The sequence below is a fragment of the Seriola aureovittata genome, chromosome 11 (assembly GCF_021018895.1).
Source record: "Seriola aureovittata isolate HTS-2021-v1 ecotype China chromosome 11, ASM2101889v1, whole genome shotgun sequence".
In the NCBI taxonomy this organism is placed as follows: domain Eukaryota; kingdom Metazoa; phylum Chordata; class Actinopteri; order Carangiformes; family Carangidae; genus Seriola; species Seriola aureovittata.
Window position 1 is genome coordinate 4776209 of NC_079374.1, and position 14155 is coordinate 4790363.

Here is a 14155-nt window from a genome sequence, read left to right on the forward strand (position 1 = left end):
GGATAAAATGTAATCCAGGAAGCTCAGATGGAAGGCTTAACAGGCACAAAGACACTATTTACTCCTCTGAAGTCACCACAGCACGAAGAAAATGCTCCTCCATCTTGGTGCTCATGCGGGAAACAGAATTAGCTCAATTAATCAAATGTTTGTTTGTTTATTTTTTATGGATGGAGTGAAATCAGCTGTAACACAAGGCCTGATAACACTGACCTACCTTAAGAACTGGAGAGCAAATAGTTTTTGTTTGAATCGCTGGTTCAAAGGACTTTATAGATCTGATAATGATGAAACGTGCAGAATCAGCCCTGCAGGGGCTTTATGGAGATAATGGCTTCGCTGGACCATGAATACTTATAAAAAAATAAAAAGAACTATGTAAATAAAAGGCACATCATCTAAGAAATGGGGGAAGAACATGCAAACTCCACTCAGAAGGTCGACTGACAAGCCGATAATAAGACAGAATAAACACTGTAAAACAGTTGGAGACTTGTGCACATGTTCAAATATGCAGAAAACAAATAATAACAACACAATACAGTAGGTAAAAAAAATTAAAGACAGACAGTCAGCGATGGGATCCAAAAACAACAGGCTATTTTCCAGATGAGAGGTTTCTGTTTCTTGTTGCTGCTGCTGCTGCTGCTGCTGCTGGTGTTGTAGGTGATGTACACAATTAGGATTTAACATTTGAATTAGAGTCTTCTGCTCTGAGTAAAGCTGATTCCTTCACGTGCATCACTCCTGCGAGGCCACTCATAGACACTCAGTCTGGATTCTGGTTGGAGAATCAAAGCAGCAGTCCAATTAAACGCAGGCTGACAGCACTCTGCGCCTCAGATAAGGTGCTCTCTGCCGCTCCTGGAATCAGGGAAAAAAAAAGTTTGCCACAAGATGCGGAGAGAGATACGAGATGTAACATGTATTAGGGTGCACTACGGCACGATTGGTACATGAACAGATTGGATCTATATGTGGGAAGATACCTTCAGGCTGTCTGAAGAAAAATATGTTTTCTTTTGGTTTGGGAAGATTTATCAAAGAGTACAATAACACCGGGAATACAATTTCACAGCCCCTTGCTTTATCCCTTACCTTTTGTCTCTGGGTTTGTGGGTGTCTGAGAATATTCTCAGTTTGATCAGTGATCCTCTCATCTCTCTGCAGCTTTTCAGAAGCTTTGGAGGTTTCTGGTACCTGATGATGCAAGTGCTGGCAGGCAAAAATGGCAGCTGTGAAAATCCCCCCTGGAATATATGTATGTGACGTGCGACTTCACTCTCTTCTTGGGTTTAGAGCAATCACAGGTAGAGAGGAAGCGCTGATTGTGATGAACTTGCCTCCTGCTGTTCTCTCTGTCAATCCGTCGCAGAGTTTCCTTTCCATACGCATATGTTTATCGTCCAATCTGTCATCCAGAAATGTTCTTAGACACAACAACTCCCACGTCTACTCTAGCTCGCATTGTCAATATTTACCAAGATGGTGGTGTTAGATTTCTCAGCCAAATCATGTCCTATGGTCCTACTGTATCAGGATGTGAGTGATTCATACAAATCAACACACAGTCCATCAACACGAGTTACAGTTTCTGTTTCTGGTGTTCCCACGTTGTGCTTCACAGCTCAGTCTTCGCTCAGTACCACAGACAAGATAGCGTAGTGGCAAAGCATTAAGAGACATACACACATTGTTTGTTCTTGGTCTTTTATCAGACGTGTCGAGAGCTGTATCCTGCAGTATGGAGTTAGTCTTCAGCCATGTCTCAAGTCAGAAGTCTTCACAGGATAATTGCGAGTCACAAAGGAGTTTCTGAATTCCAGCCTTTAAAATTTCAAGCTGGCTATCTGTGGTTTACTTGTCTCAGGGGTGTTTTCACCTTTACTGATCCAACCTTACACTGTTAAACACACAAGGTTACAACTGCCTTAAACACAGAGGCATGACAGGCCGCAAGAGCCTGGAGTGAGATTATGCATCAATACAAAGGCATTCAAGCTTTAAAGTGAAACCTGATGTCGAACCTGTATTTTTCTTATTCCCCTAGATGCACGAACCTAATGATGGTGATGGATTCCATCCAAAACGTTGGTCCAGAGCAAGACGTTTAACAACTACAAGGTAATTTTCCGTAAAATCTACTGTGGCTCCAAAAGGATTTTTTTTTTTTCCCCTTAGCCCAATATATCCAATTTTCCACAAGATATATCAAAATCTAATGAGCTTATTGTCGTGAAACTTATCAAGATGAACAGTGTTTGAAATCAAGTATATTCATAGCCCATGTTTGACCTGTACTCCCTATCATACCCACAAATACAGTTATGACACATCAAACATTTAATATTTTATCTGTTAATTGGGTTTAATTTTCAAATAGTCCGCAGTCGCAGCCAGCAGATCTACTCCTGATAAAGAGAAAATCAGAGCGTTGCCATCAGTCCCCTGATAGTCCAGGTTATCTTCTGTTATGTCTTCTGTCATGATGTTGTCTGATTTCTGCTTCGTGCGGCTGCTTCCCCAAGGTGGGCAGCATTTATAAATCTCAAGGTACATGGAAATGTTCACATCCTATATGGTTAAAGCTAACAGCATAGTCAGCCAGAAATGCAGCCATGTTTATTTTTTTATTGAAGGCTGTAAAGTGGATAGTTCATAAGTATAAAAGGTCAGCGAGTCTTCCGTCACATGCATCCGTCTTTCATAAAATGTCAAAACCTTTAACAGTTCCCGCAAATGGAGGAAAAACTAGGCAGTTTGAAATCTCCACTGTAACCGTCTGCAAATTACTATTATTATTGTAAGTTGCGGTTCAAGTTAAAATGAAGTAATTTCAAAACACTCAGAGCTCTGATGAAGCACCCAAAGAAACTTTCCGTGAATCACGCTGATATTTTTTCAAGTGCTCTTAGTAATGCAAAATAAGAATTAACATTTTAACCCGGACCATTTTAGATTCAAATCTCATTATTTTTCTTTGTAAAGCAGTCCTAGAGGCTTCCCCCGGGGGAGGGAAGCCAGAGGGAAGCATTCATTAAAGATATACAGTGCATGCATGCTGTCTGGTGTGCAGGGTAAGACGCAGTCAGACAGTATGTAGACATATGGTAATCAATATGATTTTTGTTTTTAAGTTGCTGCGATGTCTTTGTTCCTGTGTTTACCGCTGTGGTGTTTCCACACTGTACTCCCCAGAGAAACGCAGAAAAATCAGATATAATGTTTTTAACCTTTCCAAAGACTTTTTACACAATGTGAATTGGACTCTTGAGGATTTTATTTTCACTGTGAAATGGCATCACTTTTACTCCAGCAGGAGACTGGAACTGCAGGAGGGTTTGATTTATTTATTTTAAAAGCATCAGGAAAAATACATCATGCATTTATACCTTACAGATACAGACACCTGTATATTACCCCTCTGAGCGCCACATATATGAACTTGTATGACTGATGTGTTGTCCTTGCTAACGATACATGGAGGAATGGACTGTGGAGGATTTCCATTAGAGGTTTCCCACATGGCGTGGCATTTTGTGTGTGTCTTTAGAGGCTGCTGTGCAAGATTAATTCAGATTCAGAACATTACATTTTATTTCACAGTCACATTAGCTGCATACAGAGGAAGCAAGAGAAAACACTGGTTTAAAAGCCACACACTGTCATAAAATCTGATAGTGAGTTCATATACATGCTCTTATGATTTTGTTTGACAGTTTGTAATCTAACTTCTGATATAGAGGGATATTCCAATGGCTGCGTTATAAATAAAACACAGTATGTCATAAGGTGAGTTTGAAAGATCAGAAGATATGTCTAAAAGTGATAATAAATATTCATATCAGTAAATTATTTGAGTTTGAGTGGCTGATCGATTAGTTGTACAGTGGCAACCTGGTGAGTCAAAAAGTGGCACTCTGGCAAAAAATTAGTTTTGCCACTACAGATTGGAGAATAACTGTAATAACAAATAGTAATACTACAGAACACTATCTATGATCCACATATTTACTTTATTTAATGTGATAAAACAGAACCTTTTCATTGTATTTGCAAATATTTTTTAGCAATAACTGCAATAAAATTGTATTTAAAGAAAAAAAATTACAATCTTGAACATATGGACAGAAAATGCAGCATGTTGTTACATAAAATCTTTTAACATTATACACACATTAAATGAATAAAAGGTATTCAAAAACAATTTTTCAAGCTTTAGTTAAAGGAATCATTTAAGATTTTAAGAAATATGCTGATTTGCTTTCTTCCTGTCAGTTGCCACTCTCATGTCTGTAGCAAGTATTTACTTATTTTAATTAATTATAAGTTCGTTTTTTTATCTATTTAATTATTTTTTGTTTGAGAGGGACACTGCATGTTAAAAAAAAACGTCAGTACAAAGTACACAGTGTAAAAATGCAGGATTGTAGCTAAAATGCTAGCTTTTAAGCAGCTAGCTAGCTTGTTTAATCGGTAGAAAACTCAAAGTGTAAAAATAACTCACTGTAATGACTTTCGGAAGTGAATAAAAACCGCAGCTTCTCCTTTTTACATTTTGGTTTTTGGACAAATTAAACAAATATGAAGTTACAGCATGTTAGCTAGTGAGCTTATGACATGCTAGTAGCCAGGCTTTGTTACCTTTGACCAAGCTAGCTGTTTCCCCATTTCAAGTCTTTAAGGTAAAGTAAGCTAAATGTCTCCTTGCTAAAAACTTAATATTTACAGACAAGAAAGTGGTAGCCTTTCTATCTTCTCATTTTACTCCAAGCAAGAAAACAAATAAGCCTTTTTGTTTTTTGCTCTGTTAGCATTATTTGAAATCAATAGCAAAAGTGCTGAGCATCTAGAATCAGGCAGATTCTCTACTTCACTGCTCCATCGGCTCACTCTCCATTTCATTGCCAGACTTGATGTCGTGTGGGAAAATGTCCCCAGAGTCCGGAGCTCCACACTTCTCCCAGTCAGGTTCAAGAGGAGGATTGTTTAAAGCCATCAAACAGCCCAGCCAGTAGCATTCAGCAGCCAGATGTCTGAAAGTCACCATCGCACTCTGCGGGTTTTCACATTTATATTCAGGAAAAGGAGTCTGTCGTGGAGAAATTGTTAGATTTTTCACATCTTCAGTCCTGAAAACACAATTATCCTATTTTTTCTAAATGTTATTTTTGCTAATGTCAAACATACCTTAACAGCTTCTTTGCTGCTATAGAACAGAGCCAACTGAAGATTTTGAATTGTTAATTGTGTGTATTCTCTAACCTGTAAGAAAGGAAAACAAAAGCTTGTTGAAAAGATACAGAAGCATGATGAACCTTTTTTTTTTTTTTTTGAACAGTCTGAAAGTCCATTACCTTCTGAGGTGTTGGTTCTTCACTGTTCTCATTCAGCCCACACATTTCCTCTATCAGCCTCTTGTTTTTCTCCATTTGTTTTCTTGAGTCCTCAAACATTTTCTATAATCAACATGTTCAAACAAACAAGCGCAATAATTACATTTATTGATTCTGGACAGGGAATGAATATGCTCACTCGTGACGAGACTACATCGTACCTGAAGTAAAGCGCGGGCAAACTTTATATTCTCCTCGTTTGATTTCAGATTATCTCTCATTTTAATCCACTGTACAACTCTCAGGTGTTGATACATCTCTTTAAGTTTTATTTTGCTGACTGGGTTGTTCATGCTCTCAGTGTCTCCAGTCTTTAATGAAAGTGCAAGTTCTCTCGCCACCCTATTCAAAAAAAAAAACGGAAAAATTAGAAAACTTTATTTCATTAGGTCAACATATGCACCAAATCGAAATGTCTTGATCTAACATTTTTCATACCTGTCTTTGAATGACTGAAATTCTTCCTCTTTTCGTTTCAGGGTCTGTCTGTGGGGTAAAAGAGTAGCTTTTGAAAAGACTCCTGCGACGACTCAAGAAATAATCAGGTACCAACTAATTAAAATTTCTAGGTGTTAGTATTATTAGTATTTATTATAGAGCATTTATGGCAACTGATTTGAAACATGAAATATCCTCTAGAGGGAGCTGAAGCTCCAGAGACTAATCACTGTTATAAAGATTTAACCTTATAAATGTTTTAGTGGGGATACCCTAAAATGTATAATCCAAATCCATCCCAATAAATCATCAGAATTTAATTGAATCAAAATCTCTGACATAGTTTAATAAGGGTTAGTTATTGCAGGTCTGTTGTGTGCTACAGTTGCTGATGTGCTGAAGCTAAGCTACATATAAAGCCTGTTAAACATGTCAGTAAAAGTAAGTTTGATATTTACCTTTCCTTTTCAAGTTGAGTTTTGTAATGAATATCCATTTCAGTCATACTGTGGGTCAGAAATTTTTATATCACTTGAGGCAACAGCTTCAGAGTTTAAATCAAATTCTGTGAACATTTACAACATTATTGAATGGTTTATTTAAACTGTCTGTAAGATCCATGATTTCAGTGATTTTAGAAACAAACCTTTTCTTGTGGTCCAGTTCAGATTGTTCACACCGCTGGCAGCTGGAGTTTCCTCCTTTGTCTGTCTTAGAGTCTTCGCTGCACAAAACAAACTCAGTGTCTTTACAGTTCTTTTAACTGATGTTTGAGTGGTAAATCATAGCAAGGCATTAGAGCTTGCTTCTTTAACGCTTACATTCCCTATATGACCGAATGTAACATGACTAGGAGTCACTATCTACGTAACGTCTTATTCGATCTCTAGAGGGGGCTAAAGTTTGAGAATCTAGTCAATGTTTTAAACATGCAAATATACTACGTGTTACGGTTGTAAGTGAGACCTTTAAAATAAAGCGGAGATTCAACCCTCATAATCTATACCATCAGAGATTAATTAATCAGTACCATATTAAATAAATGTTTTGGATTGTATTACATTGTACAGGTGTTACAGGAAGTTCAGAAAAATATTTACTTTGCTTTATCAAGTTTCTCGCTGCATTCTTCTTTCATCTCGGCAATCCTGTTTAAATAATTATAATTCATTACTTTGGTTAGATCAGTTCGGATTCATGACTTAAAATATAAACAACAACTTTCACGACTAATCTTTTAGAAACAAACCTTTCCCTGCGATCGTCTTGAGTTTGTTCATACTGCTGACACCTGGTTCCAGCATCTTCCTCTCTCTCAGAGCTTTTACTGTACAAAAGAAAAATAGGAATATTTCCTAAATAATTTCTTGTCAGTTTCATATTGTTGCAGGCAGACCGATTATTCAGTAGTTAATTAGATTGGGATAATTGCACAGGCAAACCTCCCAGTGCCCAAACCAACTGTGCAAAAAGTATTCAATGTTAATCCACACTTAAATGTCACCTCCTACTCCCATTGTTCATCCCACCTTTTGTTAAAATTGTACTAGTAAGTAGAAATATTGTACCTCTGCTCTTCTGGTTGTAGTGCATGATCTCTGATATTAGGGAAAAGGTGATCATTCATCAAATCTTGCATGGGGAGAGCTGTCTAACCAACTTTTAATCAATTTATGATCACGTGTTGGTATAGTTGTGTAGCTAAAGAGATTAATCTTTACAATCCTCTCCATATTCCTCATTCTTCATTGTAGACGGCTGCAATGATGTTTTAAGCCCTTACCTTTCTCGATCCTCACTCATGTTGCTGTGTCTCTTCCCTCTTGTGTTGTCCAGCGAGTCTTCAGTCAGTCTGTGTCTCTCCAACACTAATGTAGAAGTCAACAGACCATGGGGCGGGGCCTCATGAGTAACCACTGCTGCTCATTTTATTTCCTCATGGAGACACAGCTGGGTCTGGGTTATAAAATGGACAACAATCGCAACAGGTTAAACTTTGGTAATGCAGGCTTGCAGCATGATTTCATCTGGGTGCTGCGTCTACCTGCAAACTGCCCTCCCTCAGAAAAATGGCTATTTGTCTTTCAAACAAGTCCAAAGAACATAAAAATCAAAAGGCCACAGATGCATCATGGGGGATATGGTTATCCAGGCAAAAGAATATATTCTCCAAACAAAGCCATTGCATTTTCTTTTTTATCTATTCATGCAAACAGGGATGCAAATCAAGGAACAAGATGAACATGTTTCCTCCTGCCTCTCCTGCTTTGGAAAAAAAACATATAGGACTAACCATTTGCATGCTGGTCCTAAACCAGTCTACCTGCCTACATAACCTCATGTGCCCATTGCATTACCCAAAATAAACAAAACACTACTTAACCAACCGGATTGCATTTGTCATTTGACAAGGTCTTTGGCCATCGCTGTGTTGGCAAGACAAGAGGTTATAATACGCCCTCTGAGCAGCGCTGCATGCTAACTTCAGTGGGAGAAAAGTGTGATAGAGACAAGAGATAAGTGTTGCTAGATCTGGGTAAGTAAACAGCTGCTAATGCTCACGTTAGCTATGTAGCAAAAGCAATACTGACATATAGCTCCTTTAAAGAGCAACCGCACCTGGTCTAATAGTGTGGCTGACCACACCCAGATGTGTTGGCTGTATGTCTATGCATTTCCTCCTTAACCTTTAAAGCCAAACATCAGGGCACAGGTTTAGAGGAAGCGATTGTTATGAAACCCTCTGGCTATAACTGAAATGGTTGATGATTGAGTTTCCTGCACCTCAATACAGAAATGAGAAATATTACAGTCTACCTGGTTGGTTTATAAACAGCAGAGAAAAATTCAGGCGAATCAGTGGATGATTCGCCTGCACGACATACAGCTCATCTCCGTGGTACCGGATTGTACACTTGTATGTGGACAATGTTTTACAAACAAAACATATAAAGATCCAAATGATAAGCCATGGATGAATGGAGAATTGAAAGAAGCACCGAAAAAGAAAAAGCAAGTTCAGCTGGGTGATAGTACACAGGTTAGAGTTATACAGAAAGAAATTAGGAACATTATCATTATTATTAGGTGTGAACATAAAGCAGAAAATAGAAAGGAAGATGAGGGATACCAACTTAGTCTCCCACATTCTGGTCTTTACACTGTTTCCTCTTTTCTCTGACCTTGTCCGTGGTGGATGTGCACACTGAGTTTTAATGTGGTCACACCCTTCAGGAGGAGGGACTCGTTGGCAGAAAATTAATAAATACATCAAATGATAACACTCCAGCACTTGCTTCAGACACTGTAACTGCTGTGAATTGCTATTTAGATTTTTTTCTTTGTTCGCCCATTTGATCTGTCTCTGTAATGAGTGACTCCTTTATCATAGCAATAGACTTTGGTACTGCCTACAGCGGATATGCCTTCAGTGTGTCACCAAGAGAGGCACAAACTGAGCCCATTCTGAAGACCTGGGGCAAGAAGTATGGATTTGACACCCCGAAGACTCCGACCTGCATTCTTTTTAATGAAAAAGAAGAATTCATTACGTTTGGTTATGATGCCAAAATGGCGTACTGTAAAATGGGTAAAACAGAGTCACAGGAAAAATACTTCTTTGAAAACTTTAAGATGTCTCTCTATGGCACAGTGAGTAAACCTTCTTTATTGTTTTAGACGTAAATGTAAGAATGATAAATACATTTAATGTAAATGTTTTTCTAATGAAACTGAATTTAATATAAATTGACTAAACTTCAGTGCTGAGCCCCATGAACGCTGTGTCCAAATAAAACTAAATATAAACTAATATATTGTAATTTATCACCAGCAACTCGATAGAAACATGATGATTCCAGCAGCAAATGGAAAGTCGATGAATGCCCTGAAAGTTTTCACAGCGGCACTGCGCTTCCTAAAGGAAGACGCACTGGACACCATCAGCGCCCACACATCAGGGCGGCAGTATATTGCCTCTGATTTCACCTGGGTGCTGACGGTACCTGCTATCTGGGATGTTGCAGCAAAGCAGTTCATGAGAGAAGCAGCAACTGAGGTAACTACCTCTTTTATAAAAAAAAAAAAAGTATAATAATAAAATGTACATTTACACATGTGACTGACGGATTTACTGACTTGCATTACAGGCTGGCATTGTAACAAATGAATCGGCAAACCGGTTGGTAATAGCACTGGAGCCCGAGGCAGCATCAGTCTGGAGTAAGAAGCTCCCAGTTGATGGTTTCATTGCAGACAACCAAAACAAGGACACACTAGAGCAGGCTCCAGGAACACAATACATTGTTGTTGATTGTGGAGGTATGTGGTGCTGTCAATGGGAATTAAAAGTCAAATATAAGCTTTTAAAACATTTAGACACCTGACAGATCTGTGCACATTTACTAGTTTCAAATGTCATGTATAGCACAACACAGAATGGATTGGCAGTGTAAACAGCTGCTAAATTAATTGTAAAGAAGATCGAAAACTCACATTTTATGGAGGACCAGTGATGTTACAGGAAAACTAATAAAATATTTCCTTAATTTCATATTTTGATATACAGTTGAAAAATGAACTGTAAAAATAATTTATAAATGAATCCATCAATAAATACTTCAAATGGATTTACAAAATCAGCATAAAACACTAATTAAATGCACCATTTATAAATAAACGTATTAATTCATGAAAAAAAAAGAATTTGAAAAACTATTTGAAAAGACATTTTAAAAATGGGAACACATGAATTAATACATTTATTTCTAAATGGTTCAGGCTGTTTTTGTTTTTAAATCTTGAGTATTTATTGATGGGTTAATCGTTCATTTATAATTTCTTTTTTAATTTTCTTTTTTAATGCCTATTAAAATAGAAAATGCTTTATTACTTTTCCTGTGACATCCCTTGTCCTCCATACATTTAGATTAGCATTTCACTGATAACTGACAATGTCTGGTTTTGGCAGAAACATGCTGCACAGATTTTCACTGAGATTGTGTCATTTTTTTTTCTACTGCCAGAAATGTGTCAAAATAATCTGAAGGATTGAAAAAAATGTTTTTTTGGGGGGGCTTTAAGCTTTAAGCTTATATATATATATATATATATATATTATATATATATATATATATAACCAATAGTAATCTGTATGTAGTATGTGTGCAGCATGGTGGTCAGCATTGTTTTCTTCATTGTCAGGAATGATGCCCTCACAGTCAGAAGGTTTAATTCCTTCATTTCCATAGAAAGAAACTTTAATCTAACAAGCAATTTATCACAGATATCATCAATAGAAAAAGTAGGTTTTCCTGGATATTTAAGACTTGTTGACATGTTTTCGAATGCTTTAAAACACCTCATTTTGTTTTCCCCTTTGTTGGGGAGTTATAGAGTGTTACAAAACTACTACTTGCTTTAATCCTGCAGTTACTTTTTTGTTGCAGGTGGTACTGTTGACATAAGTGTACATGAAGTGCTGTATGGAGGAGCCCTGAAGCAGCTGCACAAGGCTTGTGGCAACAATATGGGAGGACAAACGGTTGATGAAAAATTCAAAGATTTCCTCAAAGAAATATTCTTAGATGACCTCTGGGATGAGTATGAAAAGAGTTATCCTAGCGAGCTTCAGAGAATCATGTATGACTTCACTGTCGTCAAACAAGTGGATGACGATGCCACAATCCTTTGCCCATTTAACTTGGCAGAATTAGCTAGGAAAAGGCAAAATATTGATATGTACTTCAAGCAGGTGCAAGGTGCATCCTGGGAGGATGGAGAAATCAAAATCTCAAGAGAGAAAATGAAATCTTTCTTTGCTGAGAGTGTAGGCAAGATCACCAACAATCTCAGAGAAATCTTGAAGAAAGGTTTCGAAATCCAGTACATTCTGTTGGTGGGGGGCTACGCTTCAAGTGATGTTCTGCGCAGGTACATCACCAATCAGTTCACTGCTCAGTGTAAAGTGCTGTGCCCTTACAGGGCACAGGAGGCAATTTTGAAAGGAGCTGTCATGTTTGGAAAAACCCCGGAGGTTGTGGCAATCCGGAAAAGTGCTTTTACTTATGGGATTGATGTCTGGCAGATATTTGATGAGTCCATACATAAGAAAGAAAAGAAAACCTCAAATAATGACGGGCTCTGGTGCCGTGATATTTTCAGGAAACTGGTGGAAATCGGTGAAGACGTAGGTTGGGATGAAACCAGAGAGCACATTTTCCATCCAGTAGATGCAAATCAGACATTTGTGAATTTTGCATTTTATCGCACAGAGAGAGAAAATCCAATGTATGTTGATGAGTGGGGCCTGGAGGCTGTTGGTTCGGTTGATGTTAGCATGCCTTTGACAGAACGTGGCCGAAATCGGAAAATCAAATTGGAAATAAAGTTTGGCTCCACAGAAATTCAAGCCACAGTCACTGACGTTGATTCCAAGTGTACAGGTAGAACCAACATTGATTTCATGACCAAAGCATGAAGATAGATGTTTGTAATAATATGGAAATTCAACCATCTCCTCAGTTGTTTCTTCAAAAGCTATTGCATCAACATCATACACACAGGTCAACAGATATTAAAGAAAGAAGACATGACTCTGTATGTATTTATTGTTCATTACTGCTTCAGGAATACAGTATCCCAAACAGAAGGCTCAGCCATTGCAACCATGTCAACTCACTTCACACATACAACCCCTGCATGTAGTTAGTGCTATACTCATTATAATGCAATGTGTCACAGTCATAATCATAGTTGCTATGAGCACATCCATGACAGCGACAACAATGGCCACAGCCATGTCATCTCATGGCAACAGTCTTAATATAACTAGTTGTATCTACCAACAATAGTACAGTACAGACTCGCAGCTTTATTTATGTAATGCGGAATTATTGTGAAGGAATGTGAGCGTAGTTCAGAATACAAATTCCCACAACTTGCTTCGTTATACACATGAAAGAGGCAGGGTTGTGTACTTGACTGAAAACTTTATGTTGGCTCTATGATCTATTGTAACTTAAACAGTTATGTTTGTTTGTTTTTTCTGCCAATAACTCCTGGATGTCTTAAACGTCCTACATATAGACTACATTTCAAATTTTATTTTAGACATAGACATTTTATTATGCATGTAGACATCCATCCAGTTAAATTCCCAAAGATGCAGTTTAACAGAATGTGTTAAAGTGGTAATTGGAAAAATATGTATTTTAAATGCTACGAAATATTATAGGTGATATGACTTAATGTTTTTTATTTCTTATTTACATCGTACCAGTGTGTGAACTGGCACATGAAACAATTATTATAGAGAGCAGTTCTCATTCAATAAAGTTGTTCATATTTGTTTATTTATTTATTTTTGATGTGTTCCTTGCATGTTCATAAAGCACTCTGTGTCTTTTGTCTTTTTATTTATCCACTTTTTTTGTCTATAGCCTCAAATAGAAGCCCCAGCACGGCTTAAAACCTGAGGTTATTAATTCAAACAGCAAGAAACAGCATCTCTATTTACTTACCAGGCTATACACTTTGCAACCGGATTGCTGCGGCTGGTCATTACTAAAAGTAATGAGCCAGAATAATTAATGGTGCATGTACAGTTTTTGTTTGCAGTACAACTCTTCATCCAGAGGAGGGAGCATGGCCCTGTGGGTGTGTTGTAAATAGAACAGCCCATGTGGATAACTGGAATTTATGTTTGCTCTGAACCAGGAAGACACGCACTGACTGACTCTGTCAAGTTACAGTAACTCACAGTGAGACTATTACCACTCCGGTGACTTTCCTTTCAGTGTAAAAGACATACAGAAAGGCAATTGGAAAAAATTTCAAAATAAGTCTGATTTGTCGAGTATTATCATTATCTATATTTTTCTTTGCATTCTGACCAGAGTTCCTTTGGTATTATAAGCAACTTTGCCTCCAAAGCAGCAAAATGGAAGTTACTCATGGTTCAATTTGAACTATTTTCAAAACAAAACTCAGGTTTTCTGAGTTTTGCTGTTGCTTAGTCGAAGTGCAGATATGAGAGTGGATTCTTACCCCCAGTAAGAATGCAATTAAGACATTTCCCCAAACATTAAACTATTCCTCTTAATTTACAAAGAAACTGTTTTGGGGCATGCTGCTTAAATTTAATATCACTCACAAGTACAAATCAGTGTTTTATCAGTACAGAATGGTGGAGAATTATTATACTTTATGTAATGAAACCAATAATTAACTGAAAACAAACATACAACAGAATGATTTTTGAAATATTATTTGTTTAACAGCTGTCCATGAGGGAGTGAGCTTCCTCATTTCGCTGTAACGTC

At 37.5% G+C, this 14155-nt stretch overlaps 2 protein-coding genes across 3 annotated transcripts; one reads left to right on the forward strand and one right to left on the reverse strand.

Annotated features, from left to right (window-relative positions):
* Positions 1-3997: 3997 nt before the first annotated feature.
* On the reverse strand, positions 3998-7766 carry si:dkey-61p9.7 (uncharacterized protein LOC559161 homolog). Of its 2 annotated transcripts, none has more exons than XM_056389678.1 (10): positions 7618-7766; positions 7084-7161; positions 6935-6982; positions 6481-6558; positions 6293-6340; positions 5835-5882; positions 5558-5738; positions 5358-5459; positions 5191-5265; positions 3998-5092 (listed from the first exon to the last, which is right to left on the reverse strand). In XM_056389678.1, the coding sequence occupies exons 1-10, from the start codon at positions 7635-7637 to the stop codon at positions 4874-4876; spliced, it is 897 nt and encodes a 298-aa protein (XP_056245653.1). In that variant the 5' UTR covers positions 7638-7766; the 3' UTR covers positions 3998-4873. The 2 variants fall into 2 exon arrangements, with proteins under 2 accessions (XP_056245653.1, XP_056245652.1); XM_056389677.1 differs by lacking the exon at positions 7618-7766 and adding an exon at positions 7403-7572.
* Positions 7767-9151: 1385 nt separating this feature from the next.
* Positions 9152-13137, forward strand: LOC130177745 (heat shock 70 kDa protein 12A-like). Its single transcript, XM_056389680.1, has 4 exons — positions 9152-9485; positions 9667-9891; positions 9983-10154; positions 11282-13137. Exons 1-4 carry the CDS (start codon positions 9204-9206, stop codon positions 12310-12312), a joined length of 1710 nt encoding a protein of 569 aa, XP_056245655.1. The 5' UTR covers positions 9152-9203; the 3' UTR covers positions 12313-13137.
* The last annotated feature ends 1018 nt before the right edge of the window (positions 13138-14155 follow it).

What these genes read in the sequence shown, in the direction of transcription:
- LOC130177745 (XM_056389680.1), top strand. Translation starts at nt 9,204, where the DNA reads ATGAGTGACTCCTTTATCATAGCAATAGACTTTGGTACTGCCTACAGC. An exon ending in TGAGAGAAGCAGCAACTGAG is followed by an intron (nt 9,892 to 9,982) that starts GTAACTACCTCT and finishes CTTGCATTACAG; the next exon opens with GCTGGCATTGTAACAAATGA. An exon ending in CATTGTTGTTGATTGTGGAG is followed by an intron (nt 10,155 to 11,281) that starts GTATGTGGTGCT and finishes TTTTTGTTGCAG; the next exon opens with GTGGTACTGTTGACATAAGT.
- si:dkey-61p9.7 (XM_056389677.1), bottom strand. Translation starts at nt 7,473, where the DNA reads ATGCAAGATTTGATGAATGATCACCTTTTCCCTAATATCAGAGATCAT. An exon ending in CAAGACGATCGCAGGGAAAG is followed by an intron (nt 6,983 to 7,083) that starts GTTTGTTTCTAA and finishes TTATTTAAACAG; the next exon opens with GATTGCCGAGATGAAAGAAG. An exon ending in GAACTGGACCACAAGAAAAG is followed by an intron (nt 6,341 to 6,480) that starts GTTTGTTTCTAA and finishes TCTGACCCACAG; the next exon opens with TATGACTGAAATGGATATTC.